At 42.6% G+C, this 22,646-nt stretch overlaps 1 protein-coding gene across 3 annotated transcripts in view; it reads left to right on the plus strand.

Moving 5' to 3' along the window:
• LOC121862444 (8-oxo-dGDP phosphatase NUDT18-like) overlaps positions 1–22,646 on the plus strand; it is a 52,421-nt gene that overhangs the window by 17,551 nt on the left and 12,224 nt on the right. For all 3 annotated transcript variants that reach the window (XR_006088232.1, XM_042360743.1, XM_042360742.1), the window contains exons 2-6: positions 13,217–13,346; positions 13,669–13,729; positions 15,159–15,279; positions 15,685–15,916; positions 17,114–17,219. Coding sequence is in view for 2 of the 3 variants with exons in the window: in XM_042360743.1 (XP_042216677.1) it covers positions 13,217–13,346; positions 13,669–13,729; positions 15,159–15,279; positions 15,685–15,916; positions 17,114–17,219 (650 nt within the window). In the remaining variant the exon portion in view is untranslated. The remainder of the gene's footprint in view (positions 1–13,216; positions 13,347–13,668; positions 13,730–15,158; positions 15,280–15,684; positions 15,917–17,113; positions 17,220–22,646) is intronic.

Raw genomic sequence — 22,646 nt, forward strand, 5'->3', positions numbered from 1 at the left:
AGATATGCTAGGGACTGTCAGTTGGTTGAAAATGTTCAAAGGAGGGCCACCAGACTGATGCCTGCACTTCGGCACCTCAGCTACCCTGAGAGATTGGAGCGCCTGAACTTGCCTAGCTTATACTACAGACGGGCAAGGGGGGACCTAGTTGAGGTGTATAAGCATCTCAGGGGGCACTACTCAGTTGAGTGTCCTTACTTGGAGCTGGCGGACGCTCGCCCCACAAGGGGTCACAACTCAAGATTGAAGAAGCCGCAAGTCCAGAAAACTGTGAGGGCAAACTTTTTCGGAGTGAGAGTTGTGAAGTCTTGGAACAATCTACCGGAGAGTGTTGTGACGGCACCGGGTGTTAGTTCTTTCAAGACAAGACTTGACCAACACTGGAACGGGTTCAGGTACATTCAGGAGCCGGTGCATGCCCAGTATTTGCCAACAGTGCGTGACAGAGACGTGACCGATCGCCCGGGCGGCAAACGAGCCGATCAGTGGCGAAGAGGATAAGAGTAAGTAAAAGTAAAAGTCTGTAGTTGGGAAATAGCTGGGTCGCGGCTGCTAAATATTATAATTGGTTTAATATATCAGCCACTGATGTTTCTGATATCTTATTACAGTGTGTTGATCGCTTACCAGTGCCACGTCATGTTCTATAAATTACGATATAAGGGTGTAAGTCGTGTGTATTTTCAGGGCGTAAGAGGATGGGGAAATGCGTGTCAAGAATCGTTCTGCTTGAGTAAGACGGAGGAATGTTGTGTGAGGGTGAGGCGGCCTGGCATTGAGGTGACCGTCCAGCGATCCCTGGTTTCAGTTCCCACGTGATAACCAATGTGAAGTTGGTGCCTTGAACTTTGGTATATAAGTAGCAGTGTGCCTAGAACTAATTAATCTGTTTTTATCTTTATTTAGGCTAAAGTTGATATCAACCAAAATTAATCTTTTAGAATTAGATTACTCAGAGACTATATTAGATCATCTGAACAGGTCCACATGAAAAAACTTTTGGTGCGAATCGCGTCGAAATGACCAACAAGTGTTGCCATGGTAAAAAAGATTTTCTGGGTGTTAAAGAAAATGGTGACCTACGTCTCCTTAAGTGACTACAATGCTGTATTTATAGTAACGGTGTCACGTTCGATATTTTCCCTGCCACGGTAAAGTTTTACTGGTATACCTGTAGTTACTGCTTTGATTACGAGCTGCCCAGGCACGGCTGTTCAGCATCCAAAATTGTCCATACCAACATCATATTCAGGGTTTCCTGACTTAGTATGATGATATAGTTATGTATCCACCTGATAATACAATCCCACGTGCATGACAACAATTTAGGTTACAGATTCTCAAGGGTTTTTGTGGCGAAGATTTTTATAGTAACTAAAGATATTAAAAGGTCTCTTTTCTGTCCGTTTTGTTGCCGTACTGATGCTATTAGGACAATGTTTCGATGTAAGTTTCATGTTATTTTTGGATGTTATGTTCATGTTTTAGCCAAAGTCAGCTACAGTAGTCGAATAGTTGCGGTAACTCTCTTTGGATGGCCACCGAACCAAGCTGTCGGTGGTCAGTTAAATCGTATTTCTCTTTTTTCCCTTCATTTGTCAGTTTACCGGCCGGTAGGGTAGTTGGTCATTTTTATATCTCATTTTTGGCAAGCACAGGCGCCTGGTTGTGTCTGAACATGGACGGTGTTGGTCAATCTACTGTGAAATTCATACTTCATGTTGTCACAACCTTCACCGGTAAAATGTTCCCTCGAGTTCACAACACCACCCTAAACAACATGGTCTGACAATTTGTGAGTTTAATGGAGCTGCTCTCACCTTATTCTAGATGTGTGACAGTTAACTTGGCACCTGTACTAATCACTGAGGTACATGTACTTGTCAATTAAGTGTTCTCTTCTACAGTTTAAACTGGGCAACTAATTGCCCCTTGGGCGCTTTCAGTCTGATCGGTACTCTGATAGCACCCCTCCCCCTTTAAGTAGTTTCATCTGAATACGTAAGAGTTCCATATTAATCTACATCAGTTTATTAGTATCAACCACCTCATTCTCGCATTAATTTCAGTTAGGAGAGTACAGTATCTACATTATTATGGGGCAGGCGATTCACTTTATATTCTTTAGTACAGCTAAATTGTAGCAGCTTTTGTTTATGGATCAAGACCACGCCTACAGAGCAACAGAAAATTTCGTAAAACTGTAAAGAAATGTATCGTGCACACTCCAGTTGCTGTCACTTGGTTTACCGCGTGTAATGAGTAGAGTCGTATAACACATTTATCTTTTGGTTCTGCCCGTTAGCAAGAGAGGAATGTGGTTCTTTATGGGCGAAAATGAAAAGCAATGCCACTTTCAATATACTGTATACATTGGCTATATAATTTTGGCATGCTTAAGTGTACAGTACAAGCAGCAGTCTTCAAAATGCTTGGACTGTTTGAACTGTCCACTGTGAGGGCGGTGTGTGGAGGATGGTTACTACTACTGGTGGAGGATGGTTACTACTGGTGGTTTGTTATTCGCCATGCCTTACTTGGCACAAAGGTGGTTCAATCACCTACCAGAACTGGTCAGGGTTGGATGTATACCGGTAATATTGCTTCATATAATCAGCTTTGTTAGGGTTGGTTGAAACGTGTCCTTGATCAAACGGCACACATGTTCAGAGGACCAGTGATAACAGTCCGCCTGTCGATTATTTTAAGGACTAACCCAAGTTACGCCTTAAACCTCGACAAACCTACTGTAGGTTGTGGAGTTTATATTACAAAACTATTTGTGAATAAAATTGATATAGAATTCCTTGCAGATAGTAACGTAAGCAATTTTACTCTTAGCAGATGAGTAACTAAATTAAGATTATTATTTGTATTTATAATTTTATATTCCAAAATTATGTAATCTAGACCATATTGAACCAAGGAAAAATTAATAGTGGTAAAATTGTGGTCAGGATTGTGATAACAAGGCAGGTGGCCGCCGCCAACACGCCCTCGAGTCGGCTACGCTTTAGAAACTCTTTATTCTGTTGTTACCCGCGAATCCAGGTAAAAAAGTCACAGGAAAAAAGTCACAAGAAAAAAGGCACGGAAAACCCAACCTAACCTAACCTGCGTGCATCATATATAAATTGCATTGTCAGTTAATAACTGTTTTAAAATATTTTTAGTTTTATTAAATAAAATGTGACTTTTTTTCCTGTGACTCTTTTTCCTAGCCAAAATTGTGACTTTTTTACTTTTTTCCTGTGACTTTATTTCCGTTCACCTTACCCATACCTGCTAAGACATGTTGACCGGAGAAATGCACCTCATTTTGGGGCGCCGTCTACCGTATGAGAAATGACATGATTTGTGAGATACTACTCGGACAAGTACTATCACAATAAACTAATACTATAGAATATAAAGTTGGGGATGTGGTGTGTTAAATATCCCTAAACAGCCTTTAAGCTCTTCTGTGGTTTATCTTAAAGTATTGGGAGTGTTAGTAGCGCAGAGATAGACATTACCGGTTGCTTCATGTAACTATTAATGCAGGTATCTTGTTTACAAGGACTTGATGTGTCTTGCCTGCAGCAGACAGGGTGTGGTCCGTCTATCCTCCCGATGCTTTGTCTGCCACCTTTATACAGTATACTGTATATGTGCCTGGACCCCGGTTTCATATGATTGTGTTGTGTAATTATCGGAAAAGTAAATGTAGCCGTGGATGATTAGGTTAGAATAAGGTATGTTTGGTTACGTTTAAGGAGCCATGGGCAGGCAAAAAGTATCGACGTAGCTCTGATATAAGGGACACTGCAGTGCTCGGACTCCGTCGACGAAACTAACATATATATATATATATATATATATATATATATATATATATATATATATATATATATATATATATTTATTTATATATATAAACACACACACACCTGTACTCTGCCCACCCTGGCAGAGTGAAGCCCCCATTGTTATCATTCAATGGGGCTTACATATAAACATGTTGGGAACCACTGGATAATAAACTATCCAAGTCACATTAGACGGTAAGTGTTCAACTGGGGATCGTGGAGCTTTGACATTGTTCCCAAATCGTGTTGTGTTGCTCTGGCAGGTTACGCGGTGAGGTGCAGTGCCATGCACACACACAGGAGCTGCCATGCACAGGCCAAACCGGCCTATTGCAGACTCCTTGTGTTCTTATGTATCTCGCTGTCGACTTGCTGTGTGTGGATTGTCGTGCCCACTGGAGGATCAAGCACTACCGTTGAGGGTTCAGTTGTAATATGTATTCCGAAAATGTTATTTGTAATTGCTAACACAAAGGCATTGGAACATAAATTAAAAAAAATGTTAGTAAAGGGATATTGTTAACTTTACGTTCATACTCAGTCTTAATCAGTTGTAAACATGTCCGTCCATGCATAGTTTGCTAATATTTTAAAGGACATCGGTGATAGTGTACCATGCACATATTACGATATGATATGGTTAAAGCACATGCATGAAAGGGATTTGTTCACCCATGCCTTTTTTTAAAGTGGAAGACGAAAGTCATGCTAATGTTTGCCTTTGTCTTAGGTTGACGGTCATGACCTCAAGCAATGGACCAGCTGCCGTGTGGCTCCTCCTTCCAGAACATTACTTGAAATGATGCTTCCGGGGTTGTTAATACGTTTCCCAAGCCATAACTTAGTGAAACCAGATACTAAATGATTTTCTAGTTAATTATTTACTCCTAAAGGGCCGCGTATTCATCATTAGACAAGCAATCAATCATAACTTAAGACAACACATCATTTAATTAGCAAGCAGATTATTTTCCAAGGGGTGGCAAACTTATGGAACAACATGCGAATCTAACCCAGTGACCACCAAAGCGTGAAAGTCCCCTATTGGATACAGACGGAATACTCGCCGGCTTTTTAATACAAACAATCTGTACAGTATTTACCAGGTGATGCCAACGTGGTGAGTAAAGGCCAAGACCACTTGTGTATCAACAGATTGACACCTGGACCCGATTGAAAACGTTCACGCACTCTTCGTTTGTTAGGCTTTATTGATATCCATTATCGCATCGCTTTGTGGAAAATATTTGCTCTAATATATATGCAAGTAAATCACTGTAGGTGCGCGTGATCTAGGTATATGCTGATAACCACAAGGAAAGAAGAAAACACGAAGTTCCCAAGCGCTTTCGTGTAATTCACATCTTCAGGGTGAGTGAAGATGTGAATTACACGAAAGCGCTTGGGAACTTCGTGTTTTCTTCTTTCCTTGTGGTTATCAGCATATACCTAGATCACGCGCACCTACAGTGATTTACTTGCATATATATATATTGTACGTCGTCATAAAATGAGTAGTGCATATTATATGGACGGTTGTGCAATGTCATTCACAAGGGCGACGCTTGTTTTGTGGAGAGAGGCCCAAAAGGCGCGTATCTTGTCAGCCATCGTTCTGTGAAATTTAATAGTTATTTTTCAACGAACTAATCCGCCAATATTAAATTTCTTCCGAAGAGCGGGTACAGGCTCTCACCAGGAGTTAGTGTTTAGAAAGTCGGAAGTTGGCGGGTTTCAAGTTAGGGAAGTAGAGAGAGTTATTACGTGTTGGCAACCAAGCGGGACTCTCACGGCATGTCAACAATGAAGAAACGAGTAACTGTTTTTATCTTGTACATCTTTCCTCTCTAGTAGTTGACTGGTTGGACACACACACACACTCCCACACCTCTTGTAATTATAAGATAGGGCTTACCGAAGTGAATGTAATGTAGTATACTGTCAAATCTCCAGTAAATTCTCCAGATTCCTTCGTCAACATTGAGCGTGAAAGACGTTGTACGCATGTTTACTTCGATTCATTTTGTTAAATATATATGTGTGTGTGTGTGTGTGTGTGTGTGTGTGTGTGTGTGTGTGTATATATATGAGTGTGTGTGTGTGTGTGTGTGTGTATGAGTGTGTGTTGTCAATCCCTGTTATTGATAAGTTAAACTTTTGGCATTAAACCCAAGGTAGACGAATAGTTAATCTGTTCTGAGGATTTTCTCCATATTCCTCCATATCATGCATTGATAAGAGTTGTAATAATATTTTTCCAAGCTTATTTGTCACGAGTGAAGTTCTCTCTTCTGTTTGCGGGGCGTGTAGCTAAACAAGTCGTGGAGTGTACTGTAGCACATAATCTACACAATCTTTGTCGGGATGCGAATGTGAAAACTAGTGGGAACAGGTAAGGGAGATAGTACACGATTTTGGAAAGTTTCTGATTCCTGGGGGGCTATAGGCAGTGGCTTACTTTGGTTACCGCCCAGTCATTCGGGCCTCCAATGATTTAGGGCTCCGTCAGTGCTAGTCATCTTGGTATTTGATTCCTACTCCCGAGACCCTCGTGCGATTTTGTTGTATAATTATTAAAATAAATTTTGCTGTAGATGAACCGTGAAGTCGGTTATTAGTTTGAAGATATCAGCAGTCGAAGGCAATTCCCAGGTAGTCTTCGTTAACGGATGTTACCAATACTGTTGAGAAATCTTGTAATATATATATATATATATATATATATATATATATATATATATATATATATATATATATATATATATATATATATATATATATATATATATATATATATATATATATATATTTTTTTTTTTTTTTAACACGAGATTTTCTTTATATTTTTTTGTGGGTTAATATTAAATTCGTGAGTATATTGACTTTAAACTTCTTTATTTAACACGAGATTTTCTTTTTATTTTTTTTGTGGGGTAATATTAAATGCGCGAGTTAATTGACTTAAAACGTATGGGATAGTGTACTTCCCTAGGACGTGTGAGGCAAGTGAACGGTGTGAAGAGGCTCCATACCTAGTCACAGGCCTGGCATTTGACATTATTGGGGACCTGCCACTCTTTGCCATAAACAGATAAAATGTACCGGGAACTTTCCCCCCACACACTCATCATTCTCTCACTTTATGTAACTTGACAGAACCTATGACCCTTCAGGCTTTTACGCCCTTAATGTACGAGTCATAAAGGCAAGTATGAACTTTTCATACTTCCCTGTTGGGCGCTGTAAACGCTTCTGCGCTTCACCTTGCACAGGATGTAAGGGGGTGCCCAATAAACTAGCCCCCTTGGGGGCAAATCTGAATCTGAAGAGGCTCCATAGTTGGAAAAGAAAAAATGCCGAGACGAAATTTAGGTTTTGTTTATACCAGAAACTAAGTTATGTGTATTTATCAGATACTATAGTGCTGTGTTGATGTGATGTAAGGTAAAGTAAGGATGACCAGGAGAATAACGTTTCTTGTAGCCACCGGCCATTCTGTGCAAGGTCACTCCATATTCGTGTTGGTGTGTGCGCTCATGTTTATAAGCATAAGGGTGCATGTAGTATGCTAGTGTGTTTGTGTACATATGTATATATGTGTACTTTTCTGTGTATATGTATATGGGTTTGTGACTCAAAAACAAACATATCCTTTGGCTTACATTTGAAATCCATACAGATTCTGAGAGCTGGTATGCTTGATCGCTAACTGCAAATCTCATCTGGGTCACATAAGCATCTATAAAATAATTGCGTTAGCCAGAGTAACGTCCAGATTCCATTTCGAGACTGCCGTTATCAGATGCGTGGTCTCACCTCGCAGTTACGGAACATAAAGTCAACACACCTTAAGATTTTTGAAGAATCCGTTCCTTTGGGTGGGCGTGGAATGTTCCTCTCGTTTGGGGAGTCTGCCTCTTTGCTTCCTGGGACTCTTTCTGTGGTTGTGATATTTATCCGTGGCAGGTTGGCCACAGGTAAAGGAGTCAGGGTGGCCATGGATAATGGAGGCAGGATGGGGTGGCCACGGACGAGTGTAGGACATCCCCTCCCCCCTCGGCCACGGATAAAGAGCAAAGGCTTGCTTCCGCTGCCACCGCCTCTGTCGTATTATTGCCGCTCTGTCATGAGCCTGCCCTGTCCGTAGCCACCCCCCCTCCCCTCTGTCCGTGGCCACCCCGCCCCTCTCCGTAGCCACCCTCTGTCCCCCACCCCTCTGTCGTGGCCACCGCCCTCTGTCCGTAGCCCACCCCGCCCTCTGCCCCCTCTGTCCATGGCCACCCCGCCCCTCTGTCCGTGGCCACCCTGTCGTAGCCACCCCGCCTGTCCGTGGCCACCCCGCCCCTCTGTCCCATGGTCCGTGGCCACCCCCCCCTCTGTCCCGTGGCCACCCCCTCTGTCCGTGCCTACCCCGCCCCTCTGTCCGTAGCCCCCCGCCCCCCAGCCACCGCCCCTGTCTTAGCCACCCCGCCCCTCTGTCCGTATACCCCGCCCCTGTCCGTACCCCGCCCCCTCTGTCCCGTACCCCGCCCCTCTGTCCGTGGCCCCTCTGTCCATTAGCCCCCCTCCCCTCATCATTGCCACCCCTTCTAATCTGTGTACACCCCGCCCCTGTGCCCGCCCCTCTGTCCGTAGCCACCCCTTCCCTCTGTCCGTAGCCACCGCCCTGTCCGTGTACCCCACCCCTCAATCGTAGCCACCACCCCCTCTGTCCGTGCTCCGCCACCCAGCCGCCCCTCTGTCCATAGCCACCGCCCTCTGTCCACCCCGCCCTCTGTCCGTGGCCACCCGCCCCTCTGTCCCGTAGCCTGCCCCCCCTCTGTCCGTAGCCACCCCCGCCCCTCTGTCCGTGGCCACCTCTGTCCGTTGCCCCACCCTCTGTCCGCTTCCTTCCCGCCCCCTCTGTCAAGCCCCGCCCCTCTGTCCGTGGCCAGCCGCCCTCTGTCCGTGGCCCAGCCCCGCCCCTCTGTAGTAGTAGCCCGCCCTCTGTCATTAGCCAGCCCCACACGTCCCCCTCTGTCCGTGGCCAGCCACGCCCCTCTGTCCGTGGCCAACCAACCGCCCCTCTGTCCGTGCTCCGCCCCTCTGTCCAGCTGTGTCCCACCCCCTCTGCCTTGCCTCTGCCCCCTCTGTCCGTAGCCAGCCGCCCCTCTGTCGTGTGCCCAGCCCCACCCTCTGTCCGTGGCCAACCCCGCCCCTCTGTCACGTGGCCAACCCAACCCCGCCTGTCCGTAGCCCTTCCCGCCCCTCTGTCGTAGCCTTACCCTCTGTCCGTGGCCAACCCCCGCCCCTCTGTCCGTGACCAGCCCGCCCCTCTGTCGTGGCCAACCCGCCCCTCTGTCCCGTAGTATCTATCCGTGGCCGCCCGCCCCTGTCCGTGGCCTTCCGCCCCTCTGTCCGTGTGCCCCCCCCTCGTGTGCCCTTTCCATCCAGCCCCCGCCCCTCAATGTCCACCCCTCTGTCCATGTGCCAACCCTCTATCCCCCTCTGTCCGTGGCAACCGCCCCTCTGTCCGTAGCCAGCCACGCCCCTCTGTCCGTCCGTCTGTCCATGCCAACCCCGCCCCTCTGTCGTGTGCTGCCCCTCTGTCATGCCCCCTCTGTCCGTGTGCTCCGCCCCTCTGTCCGTGGCCAACCAACGCCCCTCTGTCCGTAACCTTGCCCCTCTGTCCGTGGCCGCGCCCCTCTGTCCCATGTAACCATACCCTCTGTCAATTAGCCAACCCGCCCCTCCGTAGCCAACCCGCCCCTCCTGTGTTAGTCTGTGTCGTATGCTCCCGCCCCCTCTGTCCGTAGCCAACCGCGCCCCTCTGTCCGTGGCCAACCGCCCCTCTATCCATTAGCCAACCACGCCCCTCTATCCCATTAGCCCTTGCCACCCCTGTCCGTGGCCCCGCCCCTCTGTCATGCCACACCTCTGTCCAACCCCTCTGTCCGTAGCTGTCAACCACGCCCCTCTGTCCGTAGCCCCCCTCTGTAGCCTTCCCATACCCCTCTGTCATTAGCCAACCCCCTCTGTCCGTGTGTACCCCTCTGTCCGTAGCCAACCCACCCCACCTGTCCATGTGCTCCCGCCCCTCTGTCCATGTATGCCCCTCTGTCCATGTGCTCCCCCCCTCTGTCCGGTGGCCTTCCCGCCCCCTCTGTCCGTGTTAACCCGCCCCTCCTGTCCGTGTGCCGCCCCCTCTGTCCGTGGCCAACCGCCCCTCTAATCCGTGGCCAACCCGCCCCTCAAGCCAACCCACGCCCCTCTGTCCGTGTAGCCCGCCGCCCCTCTGTCCGTGGCCAGCCCAACCCGCCCCTCTGTCCGTGTAACCCCGCCCCCTCTGTCGTGGCCAACCCGCCCCTCTGTCCGTGCCACCCCGCCCTCTGTCCCACCCCGTCTGTCCGTGGCCAACCCGCCCCTCTGTCCATTAATAACCCGCCCCTCTGTCGTTGCCCGCCCCCTCTGTCCGTAGCCAACCCACGCCCCTCTGCCCATTAGCCCTTGCCCCTCTGTCCATGCCCTTTCTGTCCATGGCCTCTGTCCGTGGCCAACCGCCCCTCTGTCCGTGGCCAACCCCGCCCCACCTCTGTCCATTAGCCAACCCGCCCCTCTGTCCGTAGCCGCAGCCCCTCTCCGTGGCCACCCGCCCCTCCAGTCATTAGCCACTTTCTGTCCGTGGCCACCCGCCCCTCTGTCACGTGTAACCCCACACGCCCCTCTGTCCGTAGCCACCCCCACCCCCTCTGTCCATGCCACCCCACGCCCCTCTGTATTTCCCGCCCCTCTGTCCGTCCGCCACCCCGCCCCTCCTAACCACGTAGCCACCGCCCCTCTGTCCGTGTACCCCGCCCCTATCCGTGGCCAACCCCTCTGCCTCCTTGCCGGTACCTTAACCGCCTCGCTTTTACCCGTAGCCGTGGTTTTAACCCGCTTACTGCCTTTTACCGTGGTTAACCGCCTGGTGCCAACCGCTTTTACCCGTGGCCAACCCGCCTCCTTTACCCGTGGCCAACCCGCCTCCATTACCCGTGGCCACCCTGCCTACTTCTGCCATTACTGTTATTTGTGCCTGGCCCCATTATCTGAGGCCCCCATTTTCCATGATCACTTACGTCGTGGAGGATCTGTGGTCAGCATGGTGTATTGATTCCTATGCTGCGTTAGACCTGCAGGGGAGGGTATGGCTCCTGGTGCAGTAGAGGGTGAGGCAGACAATCTATAAAATACCTGTGTAGATCTTCCATTTCACGTTGTGTCTAAGTTAGGTTAGGGTAGATTAGAGTAGGTCAGGTCATATTCAGTTTGAAATTTAGTGAAATATTCACAGATCTTTGCAGAATAATCCAACCTATATGTTGCAGTAATAACTTATACTGTACAGTAAAAAAAAACGTGTGTGTGTAAAAGTTTGAAGTTTCCTTATTGGATTGACAAATTTCTTCGTGAGAAAATTTACCGGTGTACAGTACCACATAATAATGTAGTTATGTTTCTGAGTACTGTACAGTATATTTTTACCTTAAAGTAACTCGTCCATTGAGCTACAATTTATTTACACAGCCTCATACAGCAACCCCTTGTAGTTTCAATCTGTGAGTACATAAATACACTCACTGACTTTCTTTTGTATACACAAACGTATACTTGTTTCCTAATGACACACTATAATTTGGAGAACATTTAACAGTTTCTTTCTAGGACTAACAGTTTGGGAGTACAGTACAGTACCTTAGATGTGCTGGATGTTTCGCTCCAGGTAACTAATGGCTTTGCTTATTTGGAGATACCAGTTTTTTTTTATTAGTCCTGAAAGTAGATAACTATGATTTTTTTTTTTTCTGGAATAATTGTCTAGACTGGGAGTGTACAGTGAGCAACAAAATTGTCCTTCCAGTTTTTGATGAATGTACTGTATTGTGGAATACTTGAGCCTTCTGATATGCTCTCTCTGGGGAATTTTTGAGCAGTTGGCATGACTGGAGGGTGAATGGTAATAAAGTCACAGGAAAAAAAGTCACAATTTTGGCTCGGAAAAAAGTCACATGAAAAAAAGTAATTTTATTTAAATTAAGGTAATAAAACTACAAATATTTTAAAACCGTTATTAACTGACAGTACATGACTTTTACATATTGACAACACAATTTATATATAGTAATGCATGTAGGTTAGGTTAAGTTCGGTTAGTTTAGGTTGGGTTAGGTTAGGTTTTTTTCTGTGCCTTTTTTACCTGGATTCGACTGGAGAGGTCAGGGGCTGCATACTCAAAAGCATTTACAGGACTGTATCTCTTTGTTTACCCCGTAACTGGAGTTATGTAAATAAGTCTGTATTCGAAGCCGTAACTTACAGGACACCCTGGATGTACCCAAGAATGTCTGTGGGTAATTTTAAAGTTGCCGGCATTTTCGCGGCTGGGACAGGGAGCCATTCATTCTAGGGACAGTAATTTCCTGTACCTGTATTGTAAACATGTGTGTATAGACACACACACATACACACAATGACATACAAATAAATAATAATTGGAAAATCCTCTCACAATAATCAAACACATTTACTAAAATTATGACAGTCTACCCTAAAGTCCGTGCTTTATTAATAAAGCACGGACTTGAGGGTAGACTCATATTTTTAATAAATTTGTTTCTGATTACTTGTGAGAGTATTTTCCTATTATTATTTATTTGTATGTGTTTTGTGTGTGTGTGTGTGTCTGCACACACTACAGTTTGGGGATCTGTAGATACACCCGACAATAAGTAAGTCCCCTCCCTTTAATTTAATTTTACACCACTTGGACTCTTCAAAAACATCCTCTCCCTGTACCCTCGCCTGGCTGGCTCTAAGGTCTTGCCTAGCATAAATAACCACACCCTTCTTGCAAGTGTCTTGGGAAAGGTTCGTAAAGGAGTCATATCCGTCTATAATGAACTCGCATTCCTCCAGGTCATTTCTCTTGTTCTTGTACAACAGTTCTACAACACTTCCTACAGTACAGTATGCCGGGTTGATGTATCTTGAGTAAAGTTTCAATCTCCGCCTTCTTATCAAGGAAAGTGTCATTATCAGTGTACTGTACATGACTTTCAAGACGGAATTAGTCTTTAAGGCAACACTTCCATGATTCTATAATAAGATTAGAATTACATAGCATAATATGTTTGTATATTTAGTGATGTTTCAAGATAGATTTTGTATTTTTTGTTTTGTTTTTTTGAGTGAATGATGTTTCTAAATATGCTTTGTGATAGCTATGGCTGTGCACTGGGGTTAGTAATGATTCTTCATAAATATTTGTGAATCTACTTTCCAATTATATGTTCTGTTGTGTTATAAATCTTTCCAAACCAACTTTTCTCATCTCCGAAAATTTTTTTTAGCGGCAAAGGGCGTGGCACCGTCAACTCCATCTGACTACACACCGACACTGCGGGACAATGTGTGTTACATCGTGGCGGCGGTGCTGGTCAACGACGAGGGTCATGTCCTTATGATGCAGGAAGCTAAGAGGTCAGAGTACTGCCTTACCTCTTTTGTTTCTCTCACTCCATGACTATTCCTGTATCCTTTTGCCATCTTCTTATATACAGTGAGTATTGTACTGTTCAGCATCAAACTCCCTCGCTCTCTTTCTTACTGTATCAGTACTGTTGAATATTTGCCAATAAGCATGTAGTATATGTTTTGAATTTTTACATTCTCATCATGTTTTTCTTACACATAATTTAAATACTGTACTGTACTGTAGTTGTAAGGTTTCCTGATTTTGTTTTCTTTTTAGCATTTTGTGATTTACGTATAAATGATTTTGCATTCATTTTTTTTCCATCAGCTCCTGTGCCGGCAAGTGGTACCTTCCTGCCGGGCGTATGGAAGCTGGAGAGACAATTGTGGTGAGAAATATCCTCATACAGTATGTTTTTGTCATATTGAATACTTATGTGAATGAACCACACTGGATCTCGGGGAGAGTTAGGAATCTTTTTTATTAAACTCACCCGGGCACAGATGTTTTGTCATCAGGCAGTATAAACTGGGGTTGCTAATAATGATGATATCCTCCACTTTATTGTTAATGATTATTTGTAATCAGGACGGCCAATTAACCTTTCATAAACAGCTTCAACAAGTCTGCTTATAAGTGTTGTGTGAGGCCAAGCTGATCTCAAGATTTAGAAATGAATAGTCAGATTATCATTCCGCATTTAACCTAAATTTTGGGAGGACAGAAAAAGGAGTAAGAAGCAATTGTAAAAGGGAACAGTATAGTGTACTGTAATTATTTTGATTAGTTGTGCATTAAATGTGTACAGTATAATTATACAGTACTGGAACATACAATGCATACAGCAAATTACCAGTTTAAAATATGCCAGAATTTAAAACATTAACTGTATTGTACAGAAAATGGTCCCTGTAGCTGGAATTATGTTTGGCTTTTATATAAGTACAGGTTGACAATCCCTTATCCGAAATCCTTGGAGCCAGAAGGCATTTCGGATTTTGGAATTTTTCGGTTTTCAGAATGTTTTTTTTTTTTTTTTATAGCCTACCTGGGCACAAGTCACTGACCCACATTGGGGCCTGGGTGGCGAAAATATAATAAAAATTATAATAATAATAACAATTCATAGGTCTAGGTCGTGTTTATCACTTTTGATCTTTTTTTTCATTCTTGTATTTCTTTATTATTATTATTATTATTATTTTATTATCACAGTATTATTATTATTACAGTATTATTATTTTTATTACTATATTTTATTATTATTATTATTATTATTATTATTATTATTATTATTATCATTTTATTTTGATGTATTTTTTATTACAATTTTCATTTACTATGAATAATTATTATAATTATTATTACTATTACATTTTCGCCCCCCAGGCCCCAATGTGGGTCAGTGATCTATGCCCGGGTGGGCTAATCCCTGTTAAAAAAAAAAATCAGTTTTTAGAGCTTTTCGGTTTTTGGAATTTCAGATAAAGGGTTGTCAACCTGTATGTAGTACTGTACAGTATAGTAGTTCCATAGTCAGTGTTTGGTTTAATAATTTTATATCATCATTCACTAGCTTTGTATGCAATAGTGGAAAGATTATCATACAAAAATAACGGGAAAAATACTATTTTACAATACAGCACAATGCTAATACAGTGTAGATAATAGCTCCATAAGAAATTAACAGTAAAATATACTGCATTATATACAGTACTTCCATGTTCAGTACAGTATTTTTTCTATTTATTTTATTTCACTGAAGTTCCAAAGGGTGTAATTATGAAGAGATCCTGTCATCTTGTATCTGATCTCAGGAAGCTGCCAAGAGAGAAGTCTTAGAGGAGACAGGCCTTGAAACAGACATCACAACCTTGTTAATGGTGGAATCTGCATCAGGGTCATGGTTCAGATTTGTTGTTACTGGTACTGTGGTAGGTAAGGACACTCTTTATGTTGTAGCTTTTCAGAATCTTACAGTTGGTTAATTTCATTAAAAATTTACATTAAACTGAATATGTTTTATGAGTATGACAACTGCCAGTCTTTGGGCCATACTGGCAAGTGGTTTGATCTAAGATCACTAGCTACAGTACTGTAGTTTGAGTTAATGGCTCATTTCCCTGATGCAGGTGTTGGTCCTTCTTATGGGATCATTTTGAGAGAAGAATATGTGAAGAAAAGAAGTGGGATAGCCACTGAAGTCATGGGCACCTCAAATTACGGAGTTATTCAGACAGGATTCCAGAGTGAGGAATGTATAGTTGGTGTTTTTTGTGAAGAGATTTTAGGATTTGGAGCCTGATACTACGTTGACACAATCACGATTCATTCATTTTTTAGGTGGAACTCTCAAGACTCCTGCCTCTGCAGACAAGGAGTCATTGCAGGCCAAGTGGGTTGAGGATCTCTCAGAATTAAGTCTGAGAGGCAACGACATTTACCCACTGATCCGACGGGCCAAGCAGTATTGGGCCAAGGAAGAAGAGCCATGGCATCCTGCTCTCCAGCCTATCAATAAACCCCATACAAGACTCCTTCTCAGACTGGTCATTGCTATCAGAAAGAAAGCTAAGTAAGTTGATACTATATTTCAGATAATTATACAGGGGGCTCCGCCAAGTTCTTGGATTTTTATTTCGCGGTCCTCTGTTATTAGCGGATGACACCTTGGATGCACCCAAGAATGTCTGTGGGTAGTTTTAAAGTTGCTGGCATTTTCACGGCCGGAACAGAGAGCCATTCATTCTAGAGACAGTAATTTCCTTTACCTGTATTGTATATATATATGTGTGTGTAAACACACACACAAAACACATACAAATAAATATTACAGTAATAGGAAAATACTGTACTACTCACAAATAATCAGAAACAAATTTATTAAAAATGTGAGTCTACCCTCAAGTCTGTGCTTTATTACTTTATTATTAAAGCATGGATTTGAGGGTAGACTGTCACATTTATAATAAATTTGTTTCTGATTATTTGTGAGAGGATTTTCTCATTACATGTATTTATTTGTACAGGTATGTGTTTTGTGTGTGGGACCACACACACACATACATACATACATACATACATACATATATACACTACATACAGGTAAAAAAAATTATTGTCCTGAGGGGAAAAACAAAAAGGGAATACATTTCTTTGTACACAAGTAAAAATTAAACACCTCCCGTCTGCGGATTTGGCAATTTGCGGCCATTATGAGAACCTAACCCCCGCAAATTTGGGGGGCCCCTGTAGCTAGTTTTATATTAAATTTTTCCTTTTTCTTTTTTCAATAAGTTTATGGTTAATTTTATACTGTACTGTACTGTGTATTGCATTTTAATTGAGGGATCATTCTGTGATTATATTTGTGATCCATAATGTTTTATATAAAAACCAATTGTCTGCTCATAATCACAGTGGGAACATTAACATATCACACAACATCTGAGTATTTTTATCTAAGTGTATACAGTTGTCATTATAATATAAAAAGGTTAGTACACAATGTGTGATAAAGGTTTTTAAAGACAAGAGTAATATGTGTGTTATAACTAACCCCTGATTGAATATTGGGTTTAAGATTAAAATTTTGTATAAACCAACAAAATGGTCTCGTGGCTGGTTTAATGTACACTGCTGGGGTGGTGATAAAATATAAGGTTATGAGAACAGCAATTTGGTTCAAGCACTTGCCATATCTATGTTAAAATTGAAACTGGAAGAGAAGAGATTTCAAGTTGTGATCATTTGTTAAATTTTTGTTTCATAGCAACCGACTGTGTATCCTGACCAGTGACAAAACAGCAACTCACCTCCCTGTAACAGAAATAAACCCTGTGAGGTCCCTCCACTCTACTCTGAGGAAGTACATGACTGTAAGTAGATAATAAATGTATGGTGCTACAGTATATGTAATTTGAAGGAATATAAACCAGGGTTCCCCTAACATAAATCACTTTTTTTTTTTTTTGTATTTGAACTGGAATTTTCAGGACTTTCAGAACATGTTATTACAGGAGTTAATTCACCATTGGCTGGAAAGTTAGGGACTAAATTGTCACCTGTCAGCCAGATCCAATGACAAGTTTGTTGGTAAAAGCACTCGGTGCCACGACCTTTTGAAAGGTTTACAATACTTCTTTTTGTTCAACTCAGAATGCGATGCTCAGCATGTTACCTAGGTATGTTAATTCCTAGCTAACTCGCCAGGCCAACACACAGGCAATTAAAACATCTAATAATTACTTAATAAGTAATATTAGGACACGTCGCTACCTGGCATTTAATTGCAGTTCTCAAAACCCCCTCCTTCACACCCCACCATACGCATCATGACCTTCATCTTCTTGCCTGGCGATTCAGCTGTAAATACACACAAAAGAAGGCTCCGCGAATTTGTGTTGTAATTGCTGAAATACTAAGTCCCACAAGGATTTTATATACGGTATTTATACTTATTAGCACAGTGAGGAAGTAGAGTGACTTTTATTTTGTTTATGTCTCATAATCTACATAAACAATCTAGATACTGGGATCAGCAGTGACATAAGCAAGTTTGCGGATGACACCAAAATAGGGCGGCAAATTAATTCAGGGCAGGATGCAAATGCATTACAGGAGGATCTAAATAAACTGCAGGGGTGATCTGAAAAATGGCAAATGAAATTCAACACCAGCAAGTGCAGCATACTTAATATTGGAAGAACAAATACTTATAATGTATACAGCCTTAACATCAACCTAGAGAAGTCGACTTGTGAAAGAGACCTATGGCCTAGAAAACAGTGCGTTAATGTTCGAAATAAGGCAAACAGAGTATTGGGTTTTATATCTAGAAGTGTAAGTAACAAGAGTGCAGAGGTCTTATTGCAACTATATCTTGCGCTAGTCAGGCCGCACCTCGATTATGTGGTTCAGTTCTGGTGCCCCTATTATAGAATGGATATAAATTCACTATAGTCGGTGCAGCGAAGAATGACAAAAATGATTCCGGGACTTAGAAACCTTCCATATCAGGATAGGTTAAAGAAACTTAACTTGCATTCCCTAGAAAGACGAAGAGTGCGGGGAGATACGATAGAAGTATTTAAGTGGGTGAAAGGAATCAATAAAAGGGATATAGATAAAGTTCTTATAATACCCGAGCAGGATAGGACTCGGAGCAACGGATTCAAGTTGGATAAGTTTAGGTTTAGGAGGGAGATAGGAAGAAACCGGTTCACAAATAGGGTGGTGGACGAGTGGAACAAGCTTAGCAACTTTGTAGTAAGTGCGGGAACTCTGGAAAGTTTCAAAAGGAGGCTAGATAGATTCATGGATGATGGAGAGTGGTAGTAACTCTCGACAGGAGCTGCCATGCACAGGCCAACCGGCCTATTGCGACTCCTTATTTTCTTATGTTCTTATGTAATTATTGTATTTGGGACAATTTCTTATATGATCTAAAGTGAGAAACAATATATGTATGTTGCATGTCAATAGTAAGAAAAACAATTAAGACCCTGCAATTGTGTGTAAATGAGGCAGAAAGTCAGATGAGCAACCTGGGACTTGGTCACAATTTTTGTGATGCCATATGGCAGCAGGGTCTACCATTAGACAACACATTATGCTTCCAATATCTTCCAGGTGGTAGTACCTCCCTGTTTGGTAGCTGCCTACTGCCTACTCATAGAATCTTCACTTTGGTTAACCCTTCAGCCCCGGGTTAGGGTGCTGCTGGCAGTACCCCCCACGCGGGATTAAATCAAGAAAAAAAAATCAAAATTTCCAAAAATAATAAAAAAAAATGGCTGGAAAATAGGCAGACGTTCTAGAACGTCTAAGGGTTAAAGGCCATCTCTTTAGATTGAAATGCTGAAATTTGGTGCAATATTTGAATCAGTGTACAGGATGATTCAACAGTCACATCCCCAGTATGGTACTGACAGGTACATCATGTAGTGCTACAAACAGAAACCACAGAATATATACAGTACGTGGGATTTCTCATGAATTTACATCTAAACTTAGAGGTGGTGTCTTAACCTAGTCCTGGATAAGAAATGGGATCATGTGAAGATGAGGCACCCTTCCTTATTTCACCTGACGATTAAAACACCCTACTGCACAGTACTATACCTATAAAGTTAACATTGTCATAGGTAAGAAAAACAAATCCAAACTGTCTTGGACGGCTACACTGGACAAACGAAGGTGTCGGCTAGGTCAAGACCGGCAGGACAGCTCAGTGATTTTTTAAATAATAGTCTGCCAATAGGGCATAATCACTCACACATCTCAGTTCACTTACATTACAATTAGCAGGTGTGATTATAAAGGAAGTCATCCCAGCGAGGGGTAAATTTCTTTGTCGGAATATAGTGAAAGATTACGAAGGTTGGCATCAGGCTCCCCTCCCAACACACCAGACACGAGGCCTACTGTGGGAACACAGCTGAGTCATGGGACTTTGAAAGGTCCTTGACAGGCAAGCACAAAAGCAATTGTCATAGTAATAGTAATAAGTGTTATTATTATTATTATTATTATTATTATTATTATTATTATTATTATTATTATTATTATTAAACCGACAGTTAGAATTATATCACATCGTAACTGGGCTTAAGACTAAGAAGATTCTTACAGAGTCTGGACATCCCCCCATTAGCTCCTTCCCCTTCCCCAGGATTGCCAACGGCGACAGCTGTCAAGCGCTGTGTGTCCCCACAGGTGTAAGTACGTAAAAGGAAGAAGACAGTTTATGATTGGAAATGCATAGACATGGAGAACCAGGGATTACAACTTCAGGGTCACCAAGTAGTTTGCTGACATGCAATTACTGCAAGTGGACGTCATCTAGGACGGACTGTGGGGGTCTGACCGCATCTTTGGTACGTTGCAGAATGAGGTAAAGCATGAAGGCTGTTGCTGGTACGGTCCTGACTGCATAACCAAGTAAACGAGGCTATTGCAGATCCTAAAGGAATGAGAAACTAAGAGACAAAAATAGATGAAACTGGATCCTTGTTGGTTGCCAGTGTAGAGTGTCACAGCCACTTCTGAATATTCCTCATCTTCCAGCAGTGCTTCAACCTCTAGGCCCATTAATCAGACTCACGTTCTGAAATAACAGCTTTGGTGAACAGACCAGAATCATGTAGACAAACCTTTGCTACCTCCAGCTGACAGTTGAAGATGACATTTCCATCCAATTACATTGTGAACATGCATCCAAGGATTTCGAAGTAACACCAGCTTGTAATAACTAAACTTAATATATTTACAATAAACAAGAGTACAGTGAGTTCTGCTATAACGCGTGTTTTGATAACGCGAATTTGCTGTAACGCGATTTATGAATTAGGAACGATATTTGTATAACGCGAACGCTTGTTTGCTATAACGCGATTTTTGCTTACTATTTCTCCAATTTTGTGGTACGTATTAACTGTGAATATAGTAAAGAAGAATATCAACAAGAAGCGTTCTGGTGATAGAATTCCGGGTGATGATCGTAAAAGAAAGGATATAACACTTGAAGAGAAGCTCGATTTTATCAACCTCAAAATCACCGTTCTCCCCCATCAAGTAAAGTGTTACATTTACTGTATGATTTCATTATTAGATATGAAGGTAACATTTATTTAGACTGTGCTATCCTTTGTGTTATGCTAACTACTAAATTTTTTCGATTTCGAGTAATCTGCACCTAACCCTATTTTCTCCATAAGCCCTGTTATTTCTATTACGCGATTTTCTATAACACGATATTTTACAAGAACACAATTATCGCGTTATAGCAGAACTACCTGTACAGACAAAAATACAGCACGGTCCTGTGACCCAACTAATTTAATAGCTTATCTGCCTTAATTTCATAATATGGCTCTCCCTCCATTCACAAAATATCACCCAACATTCACCCTTAACACTGGTGAACAAATTGATACTAAAACATGATACACAATGGATGAAATAAGATATAGTCACACATTCCTGGGTCCTAGTTCACACCCTGTGTCTTCCTGGAGAAAGAGAACTTCCAGTAGGACCACAACAGTACATCCTTCACAACCAGGCAAAAAACGTAGCAAGAAGTGATGCACTTCGAAATACAGGGGGTCTCCAGGATAAGAAACGAGTTCCGTTCCTGAAGATATTCTTAAGATGGAAATGTGCGTAAGTCGGCACACATACCCTACGTGCACTATATCATAGAATTTGAATGACAAAATATATTAAAAGAAACTGAAAATTTAAGTTTAACACTTACATTGAAACCTGCGGCTGGCTTGCATGTAGAGATGGGCATTTGTAGGAGTGACCGAGGCTTTACTGTGATGGTTGAACTGAAGCTTTCTTCTTTTCATCATAAATCTCTCTGTAGCATCATAGAGCTTCATTAATACCTCTAATAATCTTGGTGAATCTTGCTATGTTGGTATCCTGCTGTTCAAATTTAAACAATCCTCCTTCAATGATCCTGAAACCTTCTACCATTTCTTTTGTAATGAATCTCTTTGGTCCTGGAGTTTCAGTTTCCTTTACATCCTCTGACAAAATTTGCTTCTCCACTTTAATCAGGTCCTCATTGGTTAATTTTTCAGCATGAGACTCAAGCAACTGTGTGACATTGTCCTTATGAATATCAAGTTGGTTCCCAAGGTCTATCACTGTCTGTGTCACTTCCCCAACATTATTTTCAGAGCCACTGTAATCGTGGACAAACGGTGGGCAGAGTTTTTTCCAAACACCATTTGCCCTTACCTTGAACTGGTTAAACCAGTTTCTACTACTAGCAGCAAAATCTTCCCCATCATTTTCACCACCACGTTTAGCCTTCAAGTCAGTGTGCAAGCTTCTCACTTTTTCCCGAATCGAGGCTAGACTTGAGGCAGATGCCGTTGATTTTGATCTTCCACCCATGTCACTAACAATCTTTGCATTTTTTTGTTTAGTTCTCACAGTTGACTGCATTGGTGTAGATCCTTTAACATGTTCAAGAATTTTCTCATTGTCTTTAAAAATTTTTCCAACTGTTGAGCGACTGATGGTGTTTCGCCGTTTTCAGAACATTTAATTACATCAAGCTTCACTTCAATTGTATTTGTTTTCCTGTTCTTGGGTGCACTACTATCACTTGCATCAAGTTTGTTTTTGGGAGCCATGATGGTGGCTGTAAAAAATAGTTAATAAGCAAAAAACAAAAGTTTGCACATGATCACACACGTTACTGAGGTGAGGGTAAGGAGATACTGACTCTCCCTCAAGCCATGTGGCTTGGTGATGCATTACTCCCCACGCTCTGCCTCATGGTT

The sequence above is a fragment of the Homarus americanus genome, unplaced genomic scaffold (genome assembly GCF_018991925.1).
Source record: "Homarus americanus isolate GMGI-L3 unplaced genomic scaffold, GMGI_Hamer_2.0 scaffold31037, whole genome shotgun sequence".
Taxonomy (NCBI): Eukaryota; Metazoa; Arthropoda; class Malacostraca; order Decapoda; family Nephropidae; genus Homarus; species Homarus americanus.